Source organism: Nilaparvata lugens, chromosome 6 (genome assembly GCF_014356525.2).
Source record: "Nilaparvata lugens isolate BPH chromosome 6, ASM1435652v1, whole genome shotgun sequence".
Lineage (NCBI taxonomy): Eukaryota > Metazoa > Arthropoda > Insecta > Hemiptera > Delphacidae > Nilaparvata > Nilaparvata lugens.
In genome coordinates, this window is record NC_052509.1 from 45599585 (window position 1) to 45616955 (window position 17371).

Here is a 17371-nt window from a genome sequence, read left to right on the forward strand (position 1 = left end):
CACAATTGCATAACAATATCCTAAATTTCAGGGCATTTTTTCGTGTCAAGAATCACCCATGTCTTGCTAAGACAAGGTTTTGAATTCAATAAACCACAATACCGTTTTATCAAGAAGTGTACCTAGTATTTTCAAAATGTATGTCTACTCTCATGTATAGTATCATAGGATAAATTAAATAATAATTCACATGATGTTCAAAAAATATGTATATAACAAAATAATATTGAATAAAATAACAAACCAAACAGAATCAAACACAAAAACAAACGTTTAATTGAGAATCTTATAGCGTTATAACATTTATAGGTAGAAGCCAAATTTTAATGTTAATCTGATATGCAACTGAGTTAGTACATCATTCATAGCTTTGAATACAGAAAACAACATTAACACTTCAAAACTTAAACACACTAGGCAGCATAAAAAATATATTTATTTTTTAACATTAATTGCACCAATAGTAATATGGATAATAAGCATTTAGGTTATAAAATTCTAAGTAATCGATTGAAGATTATCTATGAAGGAGACGGTGCTGTGAGGGAGGAGACTGAAGGATTAGAATTCCATAACATTACAAAATGAGATAACACATCTACGTCAACACAAAAAAATAGATTTCCTAATGCACAATTTTATTCTAGTGTATAACTTTTTACAAATGTATAAAATCGAAACCTTCATAGGATACATTAATTTATTCTATTTCATGAAGAACCATTCAAATGGATTCAATACAAATTTGAGCATCAAAAGAATAAACAACTATAATGGCACAAGTTCATGTTAAATAGCTGACTTTACTTGGATACCGTACAACTATTAAAATATCACTTTATCAAGGAATGGTTGATTATTTTATATTGAATACTACCAACAACAAAGATTGGTGGGATTACAAATACAATAGGTGATGAGATTTCAGAGAGTATAAAATATTTTTATAAATAATTAGGCTATGATTTAAAATGTTAGTTATTATCTAGTTTTGTAAGATAATATACAGAAAAACAAAGATAATTTTCGATTATAGTTGTCTAAAAAGTTGGACATATAAGTGATTTAAATAAAGACGATAAAATCTCAGTCTTGAATTTCAAATTGTTTTTCTTAACAATAAAATATGATAGTAAATTTGATAGAATCTATTGGAAATGAGAAACGAGTGAATAAATCAATTGCATAAAAAACACAAAAGATGATTTAACGTGGTTATTGAATTATTGTGGAAACGTGTTTAGTAGAATTACAAGAAAGAAGCAACATATAATAACCAATCTATGTTATATCAATTATCTTTCCTCTATAATAGCACACAACACTTTTTTCTGGTGAGGCATTAGAATTATGAAGATTCAATAATCTATTAATGAATTGGCAGTGGAAAAAAACAAAAACTAATGAAGTTGTTTTGGTAATTTTAAATGATTAAAAAACACCGGCCATTGCATGTCTTGTTATGTGTTGCTGGCTATAATTGAATATATCTCCCTGGCCTACCTCCTTCAGATCATGAACTATGTTGTCATTGATGTCGGCTTCACCCTCTTTTTTGATTTCGAGCTCATTTTTGGCACAGCTTTCTGCTCCTCCCAACGCACTACCATCTTGTAATAGAGCATCGTCACAGCTCAAATTGACCTCTCCATCTGCTGATATCTCGTCAGACTTCTCAGCAGTGATTGCAGCCACCTCTCTATGTATGTTCCTTTCGGTCATTGATGCTGGCAAAGGAACATCCTCTGTTTTATGACTGAGCGTTAAGTAATGTGTCTCCGTTACAACTACATTCTCGACAACACTTGTCACCACCTGTGAATCGAAAAGAAGAGGAAACTATGAGAGAAACTCTAAAATATATTATTGCTTTCTGATTTCAACTTTACTGACTGATTAACTTTTGATCAACAAAAATCTACATTGGCTATCACAATTGAATTACTACAATTTCAAATTAGTTCTCTACCATGACTACTATATCAACCATTCTCTATTTTTAGGAGTCAGTATTATATAATTTTACCAGCAGGTAACCCGTGCTCCGCAAGGGTCTAATTAAAAACTTGAAAAACTGATAACTTGACCTACTGAAATCTTGTAGAATCTAAAATAGGCCTATAACCATCCTTGGTAAATTAAGAATCTATATGCAAATTTTCAATTCAGTCAGTCCAGTAGTTTAGAAGTGATGATGATGCATCAAACATAATTTTTTCTCCTGTACGTGTATGAGCCAGTTCTTCCCTTTATTTTATAAAGTTCTTCAACTTGGTGCTAACCTAATAAAGTGACAGAACTCAAATCTTGTTTAAAAACCTTCCTCAACTTAATGCCAACCTGACAAAATTGGACTGGCTATTAATTTAGTTGCCAATTTTAACCATCTGTTTCTAGAGTGGTAGTCTCTCTAGATTATAATTCTATATCAACATAATGGTATGTATTCATGTCCCATGGATGAAATTTGAACATTAACTATGAAAAATCTAGAAGGAAATTTGGAATTTGGGCTTCGAGGTGCACGAGATTGATATTTTTAAAATCTACGTGCAAAATTTGGAGATCTAAATCATTCCTGTTTCTCCGGTATGCAATCCACAAGTTGACATGTTTTGATGCGAACAAACACAACCCTACTCTCTCTTATATAATTTTATTAACATGACTGAGCTTTATCGACTCGTAATTATTGAAATTTAGAAGTTGTTGAAGGTCTATCTACCAACTAACCTCTTAAGGTGAGCCTTTATCGAATCGTAGTATTTGATATTTATAAGTTGCAAAAGATCTTTCTACCACTAACCACTCCAGGTAAGAATTTAGAAGTTGTATGTGATCTATCTACCAGCCAACCATTTCATATAAGCCTTTATTGAATCGTAATCCTTGAAATTTAGAAGTTGTTAAAGGTGTATATACCACTCAACTTCTTTAATAAGTGAGCCCATAGAATAAAACAATCTTATTATCATAAAACAATCTCTGTATACGTTTTCTCCGGTTCAGCCGCAATCCTTGAAATGTAGAAGTTGTAAAATATGTGTCTGCTAACTGACCTCTTCAGGTGATCCATCAGCTGTTTGATGTTTGATTTCCTCGCCGGCTTCCTGTTCCCCCTCGCCGTCTCCCTCGCCCTCCCACCAGGGTGACGTGACCTCGCCCTCGGACGCCGTGTGGAAGGAGGATGACCTCGACGGAGGGGTGCACGTGCACTCGGAAGCTGTGATGAACTCCTCCTCCGACTTGCTGCCATCCTCGTGGCCTCCTGCACTCTGCGGCTGCGCACCGCACTGCACACTGCTGCTGCCACCACTTGAGCTTGCTCCTGGCTTGCTCACTACTTCGCTCGACTTTTCCAAAACTGATGCGTACCACTGCAAAATACAAATCAATTTCACTTTATCGAATTTAATAAACTATCGGCATTTATTATCAAACTACGACAACTATTCAACTATTATTCAACATATAACTATAATAAACATGTAATATACAACACGAAACTATTATTTACATTTTATATTATATTACTATATTCTATTACTACTATTACTATCACTATTATTCTTTTTTAATTCAATTACCGAAATTTCAATGTGTTTCATTTCAAAGGTTTCTCTCCATTTTGTTTGAGAATGTGGAACGAATGACCCCTGGAACAAAATATCTCTTAAGGTGCAATTTCTTAGTGACGACTCAAGACGAGCGTCTAGACACGAGTGGCTAGAGCCGCTGCGGCTGGTGCACACAACCTATAAATAAATAATCCATCTGATTCGATGATTCATTAGATATGAATCGTAAAATTAATATAATAGGCTGCTTTTCCAGTTCATCTGCCGATGCAACGTTCATACAACTTAAAAATCCAATGAATAATCTAACCTTAAGAAGCTATTCACCTTCGATCAACTTTATAATAGGGGGTTTCATTCTATATGGAAAGGAATTTGAGAACAGTGTGGATATGGTAACAAATTACTGAATTTACTTAACCAACATCAATAATAATTCATCTTAATAAATAAAGCTCACTAATAGAATATCTATTGATACATTTAATATGAGGTTTCATTGAATTAGCCATGAGAGCTTCTCATAACTCATGATTTTCAGTGTGCTAATATCAAATAGAGAGGCAAGAATAATTTAATATCAGAGTAGAGATGTATAATAGGCCTGCTATGATCTGATTAAAGCTATGGTAGAAATAAATAGCTTCCAGATATGGATTGATCATGTTGCAATGAACTTCGATGGAAAATGTACCATTTCCATTAAATTTGAATAATTAATTAAGAAATGAACTCACATCAGCGTTCTCATCCAGAGTCAGTTTACTAATATTGGTTGAGCCAGTTGTGGTGGTTGACAGTGATTCTGACCCACATAGAGCTCTGTCCAATTGCTCTGCCAGATTTGTTACTTCAGCCAATTTATTTGATACTGCTTCAATTGCTAAGCCATTCATGTCACTGTCAATATCTCCTCTCTTAGCCCTGAAAAAAGTAATCAAATAATATATCACACATAAAAGTTCAATATTGCTTATAACTATGTAATGCTTATACTTGATCATTTGGAGTTCACCTGATAGGATAGGCTTTGTATCCTTTCTTAATTTTTCCTACAAGCAGTTTCTAGGATGAAAAGTATTCCATTTCATGAAAATCAGTACCTACCGTAGATAAAACTTATCAATATAATTGTTGGTAGAATAGGAAAAAAGATATATATAGATATATTGACATATTAAATTTAATTCTTCTGCTATCAAATTTATATTAATTAATATTGATAAACCGATTTAATAAAATAGAGTAGTGCACCATATTCATTATAGTACACCGGTTACTGATTGTGTAAAGGATTAAATTTGGATTTCATAATTGCTCAATTATCGTTTTAGCTTCAATATAGTTCTAATAAATTGTTATGACCAGTCTTCAAATGCAGTTGATATGATGACTGGCACTAATTTGATACTAACATGTTTGCTCGCACGCGCGTACACAAACTGAAATTGAGGAGTTGGCACAGTTTTCACTCGACTGGACCTATTCCAGTTGGTTCAATGTATTTTATTATGCATTCAACTCTATTTATAACATGAATACCAACAGATTTTTACAAATAAAGCTACTACTAGAGAACATTGACTTATGGAGAACTGGCAGAAAAAGTATGCAATAATTAGTATTAACAAATGTTATTATTGAAATATAATAGGCTATCTGAATAATAAATGGTTTCAATCTCAAACAAAATTATAATACTAGATTTCTGTCAATCAGTATTGTATTGGAATAATGACAACATGTGTTATAGTATCCAGAATGAAGTGAATATTGGAGCAGATTGATTCATTTTTGGGAGAAGAAATGTTTTGGGAAAGTTTCTTAAAAATTGGAAAATAATTTTTAAATATTAAAGGCAACTCTTCTACTGTTCTTGGATCAAGAAGGTATTCCAAATATACAAAGGTCAATCAGGGTGAATATTTGTCGATCTTATTACAAAAATCCTAGAGTGATATTGTACAATTGATAACCCTGCAAATTTCCACTGGAGTAGAAAATCGTTAGCAATGATTCACAGAATGTTAGCAATGTTCGGTGACTGATATTATCTCACCACCTGCTGCTTTCAGCCAGTATTTTTATTCTCCGATGACTCAAACTTGGGCTATACCGTATAAGAGTGCCTCAATGACAGGTGTTTCGAATCACTTCTCAAAAGATTCAAGTGAGACAGGCACGTGTAATTCCTTCGTGATATGTGATCTTATTTCAAAGGAATAAAATGACTGACAATGGGTATAAGATTCTTTGATTCGAGTTGGAAATTAAAAATAACGTTGAATGAATCAGAGTGTGAAGTAAACGCTTCCATTTACATCGTCTATCTGCAGACCTTAGTAAATATTATTCACTTTTGATAATTTTGGAAATAATCAGAGCTCTTCCTGTAAAATATATGAGGTATTTGTAGGCCTACTGTCATGGAGTCCTTCCGGACTATGTTGTGGTACCCCGGTACCACATCTGCCAATGTGTGAACACTCGGATTGGAACCAATGCTTATTCAACGGATTCTGTTCCTGCTCAACGGAACAGAAATTCATTGAAAAGTAGGGCTATCGCTTTAATAACATTGTTTTCAAGAATGTAGATTTTAGAAAAGTCTAGAGTTTGGGAATATATTATCAGCATTCCATTTTCTTATAATTTCTCATGAAAAAGTTGGTATTTATGATACATTGTAGCATCTGTGTGAGGGGTACAACTGAAAGTGAGGGTAAATGTGTAAATTACTCACGTGTAATGTTTGCATCAGTGTTTTTAGTATGATTCACTGGATTAATTCATTGACGGTGTTCCCACACACATTTTCTTCAGAGAAAACTTCGTATTCTAAATTGGATTATTTTGTTTGTAATTTATTTCATTTTAAATGAATTTGAGATTGAATATTTAGTTTTTGCTTTTTCAGTATTAATAATGAAACAATAATTTTATAATTTAATTCATTATAAAGCAGCTGCAAAGCTAGAAAGCACCTAGAAACATGGAAGAACATATTTTATTTATTTATTTATACATTTATACATAGGTTAAAGGTTACAATATCATTCTCAACTATGAATGATTGGGAAAGGAACAACAGGCTTAAAGCCCAAAACTGTTCCCTTCCCAAATTTAGATAGAAATTTCCCAAAAATAGGTTATGTTTACACTTCACGATTTTTGTCCAATTTTGATTCTAAAATATTTATAAGCTAGGAATTTAGAATTTAGGAAAGTTGAAAACCAGATTAAATAAGAATACTGCACTAAATCATCACTAATAACTAAAAAATACTGTATTAATAATTGAAAATTTAAAACGTGATTACAATATCTATGTAATTCTGATAATATATGACAGTGTGAGAAATAGGCTAACAAAATATCTATCAGGTCACCAAATTTTGTGGCAGGAAAATCAAAGTTCAGAAGAACTCACATTTTTCCTGGGCTGTAAGACAGGAATCACAACACTCCACAAGTGGTTTCACAAACAACCAACCATGAATGAACAAAAAACACTACAAACATAATTCTGCCGGCATTATATTACACTAGAATCCCCCGAGTTCCGTGCACACTGATTTAAACACACCGATGTTGACCACCTCTGCTTCTAGCTACGTCTGGCTTTTCTGGATTATTATGACTTCAACATCTCTCTCTTTCCCTCATCCTCTCTCACTTCCATGCCACCTCCTCCTCCACCTCTTTTGAACTGGCCAGCATTTTCAGTCAGTTCCGGGCCCAAAGCCAAGAAAAGTAAACTGCCCTGAACCTCACCACTCGCTCCTTCTCTGTTGTTTAGGATATTGTCCTTTCTTTTCTAGTAATATTTTGAATAAACGCAGACTACCTCTTTTAATTTTACTCCAGCTCGGCTTTGCACCGTCTTTTTTAAAGTGTAGGTAGAGTATCATGTGCTGCCAACATCAGTCAATTTTTGCTTGCATCGCACCTAGCTGATAAACCTTCTGTTCCTAGTTCATTCCACCATTTTTGCAAATTGCTCATACTATTCTTCCAAAAATATTCATGAATAAACTCACATATTCATATTTCAGGAATAATTATTGTAAAGTGAAGTCTAGCTTGAAAACGGAAGTAGAAGAAAGTTCAAGTTACGTAATTTTCACAAGAAGCAAGAGGGAAAGTCAATGGATCAAATCAAAGTGTGTTGGGTTGAGCTTGAAAGAATGATAAATTAATATTCCTGAAATTCCTGTGAAGCAATATCTTTGATTTGATGCCATTAAACTCTACTAGTTTGGTCATTTTTTGATGTGCAATATCTACTCGAGAACCTATTTCATTAACCTAAATCACAAAAAATGTAGTAGAAGTAACTATATACCTTCATGAATGATAATCTATTTCTATGAAGTGATTTTCTACTGTCATAATACTAAATGAAGAAATTTCATCGATGAATTGAAAAGTATTATCCAATCTCTTTTCACTTTTTTATTTTATTATATTTTAAAATTGGATTTCAGTAAAATAACTAGCAAGAAATTGGATTTCAGAATGACGAAATTTGATAGAATCACTCACATATCACAATGCTCCTGAGAAAGCGGTTCTCTTAGCCTGGTGCGTAGTAGCCTTCCAAGACGAACCATCCTCCCAACTTCGACTAAAAGTCTCTCTCTGCTTGAAAACAACTTCCGGGTTTTCGAGCGACGCCGAGCAGCATCCTCCTCAACATCAATTGCTGTCACTGATGTCATCATTTCTTTCAGTTGTTTACAATGCTGAAAAATGGAATAATGTTCCAAACTTCAACCTTCAACATGGTCTTCAACTAAAATCCAATAGGCTAAAAATTGAATAAAGATAAATTTGAAAAATAGAGCTTTAGTATTGAATATTATTCGATTGAGCAGGGGTGTTGAACCGACCCCCCAAACCATTGACGCACCCCCCCCCCACCCGAATTCCACATTTTTTACTAGCTGCTTCACAAATATTGTTTTTGAACAACCCCCCCCCCCCTCTAACAATTCGAGAACGCACCCTGCATCCTAGACCCCCCCCCCCGGGCACACCTGAATTAAGTGAATTGAGTCCACTTTATATATTGTAGAAAAAGAAAAGTGGAACGAAGTTGAATAACATAGTGCATTTATATTTATAGGAAAATGTGCATGATTATTATCAATACGTAATAATCTAACGGTGATCCAACGATAATTTCCCAAGTCAATCATATCATATAAATGCAGCAAATTAGAAATTTCAATCACATTGAATTCGTCAAACTTTGATTCCATTTCTACATTCTAATTCCTTGATCTAGTCACAAGGCTAGTTAAGACAATCCGTGTGCTTCTTCTCTCTCCTGAATTAAAGTAGTGGCCCAGTCCAAAATTGAATAGAACCGTACATACCTCAATTCCATTCCTACAATATTTGCAATTTTTTATAGAATATAAATCAGGCCTATGAGTAATTGCAGAGGTGTTATTTATATAATGATCCTTTTACAGAATTATTTACCCTAAGAATACTCTCCACTTCCCACCTCCAAATCTGAATTTCCAGCATTTGAACTTATTTATTTACAAGATATAAAACTCCTATATTGCTGTGCAACTGAGCAACATTATACAATTATATTAGGAGTAAAAGCTTGGATGTACCTTTTTATTTCCTCTTATGATGAATGATCTCTTGAGGTACGTAACCTCAATCGTAACCTTGTAAGCTATCAATCAAAATGAATAGGAGAGCAGTGATTTTAAAGCTGCCTAGAAAAGTTGTGCAATTAGAATAGGCTACCTGATGAACAGTACGGTGGAAGACGGCTGACACTCGCAGCCTTGTCATCTGCTCCTGGCCGGCAGTGTTGAGTCTGGTCCAAGCCTGGCGCAGGTTGACAGACAACGCTACGTTCCCCTCCAATGGTAACTTGCACGACTGTCTCAGGCTCAGCGCTGCATTCACTAGTTGACAGCCATACTCGAACGTACCCTGAATTATCATCATTTACTATAAATATCAACATAATGGCTATCACGAAACAACGTAGTCTAGCTAGAAATACGTCTTCGGAAGATGTAGTCGTCGTATCTCCCAATGTTAAACTACGCAATTCCGGTTTGAAATGGACAGTTTGATTAACATTGGGAGATACGTCGGGTACGTCTTTCAAGAGAAGTGTTTCTAGCTACGCTACGTTGGTGTGTGATAGCCAAAGAAGTCAGAAGGTGAGAGGAGCAACTCATATGTTGCTTGATGGATTGATTGACTGTACCGTGGAACAATATTATTGTTATATACTTCCACAAATGATAGAATCTTGTAGAATGAAAACTATTATTAGAATCAGTTGATACCGTGCCGATTGAATAATTGATGACAATGTGAATTATGAACAGTGTAGTTATTACTGTTATGGATACAAACGAAATCTACAAATTTTTAGAGAGTAACTTATGAGGAAATTACCTTGGCAGTGTCCTGGAATGATTGGTGCTCTTCTTTCTGCATCTGAATTTCGAAAACATTGCAGCCGACATGGGAGTGAGTGGTCAGCATAACACGATAGAGATCATCCAACCACTGAACAGCCTAAAATTCAAACAATTATACCTGAATACATCATGAAAAATAAATAGAAATCAACCTTGCTGGCTCAGGTCTGGCGTCATAGGTCTTCAGGCTGTATCTGAATGATTTCACATTTCAGGGCCTCTGATGTGACTCAATGGCTGGTTTTAGGTAGCCGAAACTCACGTCTGAACATATGCATATGAACCACAACAGCCTGAATCATAATGAATCAACTAATTAACTAATCTATCTACAGAGACAAGTAGGTACATTGAATAAAGTAACAGTATTGATATTTTAAGGAAACTGCTATTCTATAATGTAATTTGTTCTATCAGTGATTATAAGTGAGGAATAATGAAACAAACACTTTTTGAGACAAAAATGAGAAGAATGAAATAAATGTCTTCCCAATATCATAAAGACAGTAGAAATTAATTAAATATGATTAAGATATAATTTTTTTTATTGAGAAGTGTTCCTAGAATGATAAACAGTTCAAGAAATTATGGAAAAATGTGAATAATGGAATCAATCACGAAGCTTCTGTGTTTTTTCAGTCAATATTAAAATGCATTCTTGTGCTCATTTACAAATGAAATTACAATCTATTATTCATGTATGTTCTCCAATGAGAAATCAGAAACAGGAGAAATTTCAGCGGCTATTTGTACGAGTACTATTTTTTAATGAAGTGAGTTATTGGTAGAATCCTTTCAAAACAATGGTAGCACCGTAGCATAGTACCTATTTTTAAAAAAAGGTATACCTGCGTGGCATCTAGTTCATAATCGTGGATGTAGGTTGCTTGCTGTAGAGTCAGTCTTTGCATTTCAACACTATCTCTGAAGAGTTGTCTTCTGGCAGTTGTCATGTCCAATATCTCTCTCACATTGACTATGTCTCCTTCATAGCAGACCTCCAATTCCCTACCAAGAGCATCTTTCACTGGCATGGATAATAGATCAGATAACTTTTCCCCTTCGCGAACTAGAGCTGTTTCAATGGCATCTGAAAAGCGAATAAAATAAATTTGAATTTGAAAATCTCCATATAAAGGTGCGAAAGGACTTATGCGCCACAAACACAACCATTTCGCTTCTCATCAGGTAAAGAGGCACGCTTATTCCTATATCTTACTGTTCATGAATAAATACAGGTATATAAGCTAGACATTAGCTGATGAAGAGCATAATGCGCGAGTTCATGGCGCATAAGTCTGTACGCACCCTAATAAGCTATATACGATTCAACTAAAGAAAAAATGGTCACATCATGGAACAATGAATAGCAGTTATCTAACATTTTCTGCCATTCACCAATTGTAGGCCTCATGCCTTCTCTGAATGAAGGTACTGATTTCATATAGGTACTGACTTTGTTATAATATGAACTCTAAGAAACTGATAAGAAGACGACTATGTTTTTTCATTTTGGAATATTGTAAATTACATTTGAAATCTACTTTTTCAGCAAATGATGTTCTACATTTTTATGTGCTGTATTTCTTGTAATATGTATCGAGATCAAATTGAGAAATTGAGCCATTGATAGAATTTAAAGTACCAAGACTACACAGTAGAAAATTATTATTTTGATTGAAACTTAACTCAATTGAAAATTGAAAAGTACCTTTTTTCAACTTCATTCAATTTCTCACAACATGTTTCAACTTATAATTTTATTTTCAAGTGAATAAGTTATGATTTTGAATTTAAATGTAAATACTATAGCCCTTACCAAGAAAGTGAATATAGTCAATTATTATATTTATTATTACCTATATCGATTTGGCTTTCTTGAAGCTGTATCAGTGTACAATGAGCAGAGTCGAGAGATTCAACTTTGTTACACATTACAAGACTCTCATAGACGTCACTTGTCATTTGGAAGTACTGTCAAATCAGAAAGAGAAACAGAGATTAGAGGAGTTTACTTTTAAAAGTAAATCTAGTAGTAAGAAGCAGAGTTTTTTCCAAGTTTAGTAAGAAATATTAAAATCCGAAATGATGAAGTGGAATAAACATTAGATCAATTGGAATTTGAAAAGGTATAGGTAGCGTTTAAAAGCGTATATTACTTTTCTTTTGGACCAGAGTGTACCTAATTCCAAAACCCTACATAAGGCTTCATCCTAATTATTTTGTAATATTGTTGGATTTCAAATTATAATTTTCATCATGAAGTATATTAGAATGCTTAATGCAATCATTGAGATTGATCAAGAATCATTCAGGGTTTCTAATTTTGTCATACCTCTGAAACAAGACGGAAGAATCTAGCCGAAGTAATGAGTACATTTCGTCTCCTCTCTAAGCGTGTTGCAAAGCTTCTGCAAACAAAGTCCATGAAATCTCTCTGTGACTTCAAGTCCTCCTGCAACTGCACTCCATTCTGGCCCAATAAATCGATTTTATGGAGGAGCTCTGCGTAGTGACCATAAGTTTCCTAAAAAAACATAAAAACACAAGAACTAGGGTATAATTATGTCAATAAGAATGAGATCAACTACAAAACACTTTCACATCTCTAGAATTAATTGTTCATCCTCTTGAGAAAGTTATTCAACCGATTGATAGCTTTTTCCGATCCATCTTATTCAATGTATCTAATTGAGCCGCATTTTCACGATGACAGTTGGTGAGACAATTGTCAGAAGATAACTGACTGGCATGACATTATTGTTTTAGTGTAAATACTTCAAGCCAACTGCCTTTCCAACCCCCTCACAATCGGCCCGAAATTCAGTTGTCTCCGATAGATTGAGGACACCGAGCCGGGCCTAGCGAGGCCCCCCACCATCACTACACCCGTAAACAAAGCCGTAGTGCATTCTTGTGACGTCAGCACAGGTAGGGCACCTACACTAATAAAAACACTAGCTGATATAGATCAGCTGAAATCAACAAATAATGCACTATTTCTTTGTTTACGGAGGTAGTGCCACCACACGGAATTTCAGTTGTTATCTGAATCTTATCGGAATGCTATGTTATAGGGTTGAGAAAGTCCCTTCCCTATCATTAAAATCATGTTTTTTGCATGTGCATTAATGAACAAAAGGATGTTGAGATGTTCAGGAGGATGAAATTAACTTGAATTACGAGTGATTTCATGGAGGCACATCTTAACTCTACAACATGACAGATGTAACCTCAGAGTTTATGAATTTAGAATATGAAGTGGGTCGTAGATCTATTCATATAGGGAAATATCTATTAAAGTAATACAAACCCTGCATTGCAGTTCGACCGCCTCATGATCACTTCGGAGATCTTCCGCTGATGTGACGTCATAGCCAACTTCATGTTGAGCATTCAGCAGCATTTCTCCAGATCCCAAGATCCAGTCTGTTACTCTACGAACACCATCTTCCAGGGCATCAACTTCCTATGAACATATCAATCAACATTCTAAAACCTATAATTACTTTGTGATAATTGAATGTATATTATGATTCTTTCTAGAATAGTTTAAAAAAATGAGTGGTGGTATTTGCTAATGCGAGAAAGTACAAATGATACATTTTTGAAAGGTTTGATTGTGATATTGGTTAGTGGAATATATTTTCATTTAATTTGATCAAATAAGGTAAGAAAGTTATGAAATAGTTGCGAAATAATTTGATGAGTAGTTTTACAAATTATTTTTTGAAATAATGGTTTCTCTTATAAGACAATAGAATCAATCTACCGGTACTATGTGATCGGCATACAATTATTGCCAGTTTTGATAGATTCTTGGCTACCACCAGCAACTCAAATTCATGTTGTCTAGGGAATTGTTGATCTGAATTCTGTTATCTCTCATGACACCTCAATTTTAGTGTTTCTGAGGTTTAAAGTGATTCGTGCCTAAATTGTCTCAATGGAAATGGTATGCAGTATTCAATAGATATATGCTGTTATTAAAAATCATACATTCTTTTTTTACATTTTTAGTTTTTTCTCTGACAAAAATAATGATATTTTCTTAGTTCAAAAAAAAGATTGGGAGAAGGTTTCTAGATGAGAAAAGTGAAACCTAACGTTGTTTTCCTGGAATAGAAGATTCAAATATAAGACAAATTTCGAAATTCAAGTAGTCATACCTTAGCATCAACGATCCTCTTCTGAACATCCTCCCATGCCTCTTGTAGCAAGGCCAGTTTACCTTCGATGATTTCTAAAAGTCTTTCAACCTTCTCTTTTGTGTCCAAAGTGTCCTGAGGTGTCATGGCCCCTCGGCTTATGCCAGCGTCTTTCTCAACTCTATCAAGCAGTTGTTTTCCTGGGAATGATTTTCCATTTGAGCATGATAATTGTTTCATTGAAATATTCAAATATTCACAAAGGTGAGATATTGACATTTCGTAAACTAAAAAACTGAACTCGAGAAAAGTAAACATTCACAGAACAAAACGAAAAATATAGTCTATAATGAAAAAACTTTCAAAACCTGAACACCAAAATTATGCGAGATTCACAAATGGAGATATTGGAAGAAAAATGAGGAAGGCGAATTCATGATATTGTTCAGGAAAAAGAGTAGGGCCCCTGCAATACAATAAATGGAGTATCTCCGGTCCAAGCTGTACTGTAAGTCTACTTGGACTGATTAGGAATTGGAACGATTAGGGGTATGTCTTTCTTTTTTCTTGACCAGTTTGGTTCATTGAAGGAAGAGATAGATCGATGCATCATGATATGCTTGTTTGCTTGATTAGCTTGATCTGAAATCTCTATAGTTTTCTGCAAATCAAATAATTTTGCTTGCAAAGTATGAGTGGACCAACTTCATGAAACTATGAAAATGCTCTCTGCAAATACAGAAATACTTAATACCTATTAATTATTCATAATTCGTATCCTACCGAAGTAATAATGAAATGAATACCTGATTGTAGAACTTTATGAGCCAAATGCTTGGTGTCTGTGAAAACTTGAGCACTTTCCGACAATTTTTCCTCTGCTGTGCTGAGTCTTATTCCTTGTTTGGGTCCACTGACTCTTTGTCTAACCCTTTCTAACTCTGATACACCTCTTTCTGCTCCTTTTAAGAAATCTTCAACTTGCTGTAACATCAAATTAATAAGTTATACATTTTTCTAATATAATAGTTATTGGAGAGATAGTGAAATATTTAGATTTTTGGAAAATTCTCCAGTTAAATTTCGATAATAGACATCCAATGAGTATACAGTTTCTCTTCCTCTTACGTTGACTAAATCTTTGAACTCAATTTTCTTGAACCTAAATTTATACTAAAACTTTAATTCCTCTTAATATTCTCTAGAAACAAAAGCTGAACTCAATTTACAAAGTACAAAGCCCTAATAAAAATATGGATATCGTGTTTTCTCATTTATTCTGAATTCATCCAATCTGTAACCATTAAGCAAGTGTTACCAAGTTACGGTGACAATAGTTGTATGAATCAGTTCAATGTCTCCAGAAACCTCCATGGCCTCAATACACTTCAAAGTATATCTGTGTAATGACCATCACTCGTGGTCTACAATTATTATTCTTAATTATTAAATTTCATTCAGAAAAGGTATACAACAATCAGCTCAGACTCAGCTAGCTCCTATCAAACTATTTATAAGTTACAATATTAACATAGTGTAGAATTATTCTGCTAATGAAGAAATATTGCTTTCTTTATCCACTGTTTTTAATATTAAATTTCAATGATTTACATCTTTGTTTAATACTCACAATTCGATTTTGAATCCAGAGATCATGATCATAAACCCACGTTCCTCCCAATTCCTCTGGTAACTGTGATTTGTCCACATATTTACTTAGTCTATTTAATGGGATGTATATCGGCTGAAAAAAAGTATAGATGCTATGAGGAACAATAATCATGATATGAATCTACGATTTAACATTTTCTGATTAATTGAATTTTCATTGGAATTCCTCTACCTTTGTCTTCAATGAAATTCGACATTATTATCCCACTAGAAAAAAATATTCAATTTCCCAGATTAAGTAATTCTATTCAACTCGGAAACTGTTTTCATTTAGCCCATTGGCTTTATTACCGTAATGTACCGGCTGAGATTTCAACTATTGAGGGGGTTACCATTGCCGTCTACAAGCGGAGAGTGATCGGGTGGCTGCTCTTCTACACTCACCATATAGATGAATAAATTATTATTTTTAATAATGAAGATGATATTTCCAATTATTATTTTTATTATCAATTCTATTATTTCTAAACAATAAATACCATTCAAATATTACAATCTAATAAAGCTACTACTAGTCGAGCTGAAACCTTTATTATTATTTTTTTATCTTCAGTTTCAATATTTATAATTATAATGAACTTTGTTATTATTCTTTCAAATTCCATTATTATCCATAGTTTGTTATTTCTTTTATTATTGCTAGTGTTTTGCTTTCTGTCTGACAATTTGCGACTCCTCCCTGCACACGGAAAAATCATCCATGCAAAGAGATATTTAATGTAATTCATAACACTTTCATATTTTTGTCATATTTCATTAATGAACTAATTTGAATTTGAATTATAAAGTCAGTGCAATCATACGTATCATTATGCAGTCTTTAGGCTTACAGGTAATTCTAAATAATAAGTACATAAACGTTCTTTTTCAAATTAATAAGTACCGTAGAAGTTTTCTACTCTCTCAACCTCACATTGAATATGAATAATGAATATTATAGTAAATTCAATAATAGTATCATCACCACCCATTTATTTTGATCAGAAAGAATCTCTTTAACTTCTCTTCAAAAATTACAGATTCTCCTGTAAATTTATTTCCGTAACAAATAATAATTTTTGAGTTCTGTTATGAATTCATGATATCTGCCATAAAGAACATCACACTTCATGAACATTTTTCATTTCAATCAAGTTTTTAATGGTTATACAGTAGTTTCAAATTCCTTACAATACCTCTTCAACTCTTTTTCATCTATGGTACAGATGCATTTATCCAATTTCATTAGGATTTAACTTGTACAACTGAAATAATGGAGAGTTCGAATGCTTCGGATTCTGTAGTAATTATAATATACTGTATAATGATAATGTAAGAATGAAGCATATTATAAGAATTTTAATTGATTATAATGACTCCAATGAAATAAATTTTTATTTTTTACTCAATTATTAAGACATTGCACTCATTATATATATATATATATATATATATATATATATATATATGCAGTGTTTGTTACCCAATGTGAGCATCGGCTTCCTCCACAACATTCCTCCAAGCCCCT

The 17371-nt window shown here is 33.6% G+C and overlaps 1 protein-coding gene across 1 annotated transcript in view; it reads right to left on the bottom strand.

The window, feature by feature from the left end:
• Nucleotides 1–253: 253 nt before the first annotated feature.
• Nucleotides 254–17371, bottom strand: part of LOC111050513 (SEC14 domain and spectrin repeat-containing protein 1-B) — a 35533-nt gene continuing 18415 nt past the window's right edge. The window contains exons 4-16 of the mRNA XM_039430888.1: nt 15824–15937; nt 15000–15177; nt 14215–14393; nt 13359–13514; nt 12381–12572; nt 11905–12019; nt 10894–11135; nt 10020–10142; nt 9351–9542; nt 8124–8323; nt 4316–4502; nt 3060–3377; nt 254–1815 (exon numbers count right to left, since the gene is read on the bottom strand). Of these exons, the coding sequence (XP_039286822.1) occupies nt 1432–1815; nt 3060–3377; nt 4316–4502; nt 8124–8323; nt 9351–9542; nt 10020–10142; nt 10894–11135; nt 11905–12019; nt 12381–12572; nt 13359–13514; nt 14215–14393; nt 15000–15177; nt 15824–15937 (2580 nt within the window). The 3' untranslated portion in view covers nt 254–1431. The remainder of the gene's footprint in view (nt 1816–3059; nt 3378–4315; nt 4503–8123; nt 8324–9350; nt 9543–10019; nt 10143–10893; nt 11136–11904; nt 12020–12380; nt 12573–13358; nt 13515–14214; nt 14394–14999; nt 15178–15823; nt 15938–17371) is intronic.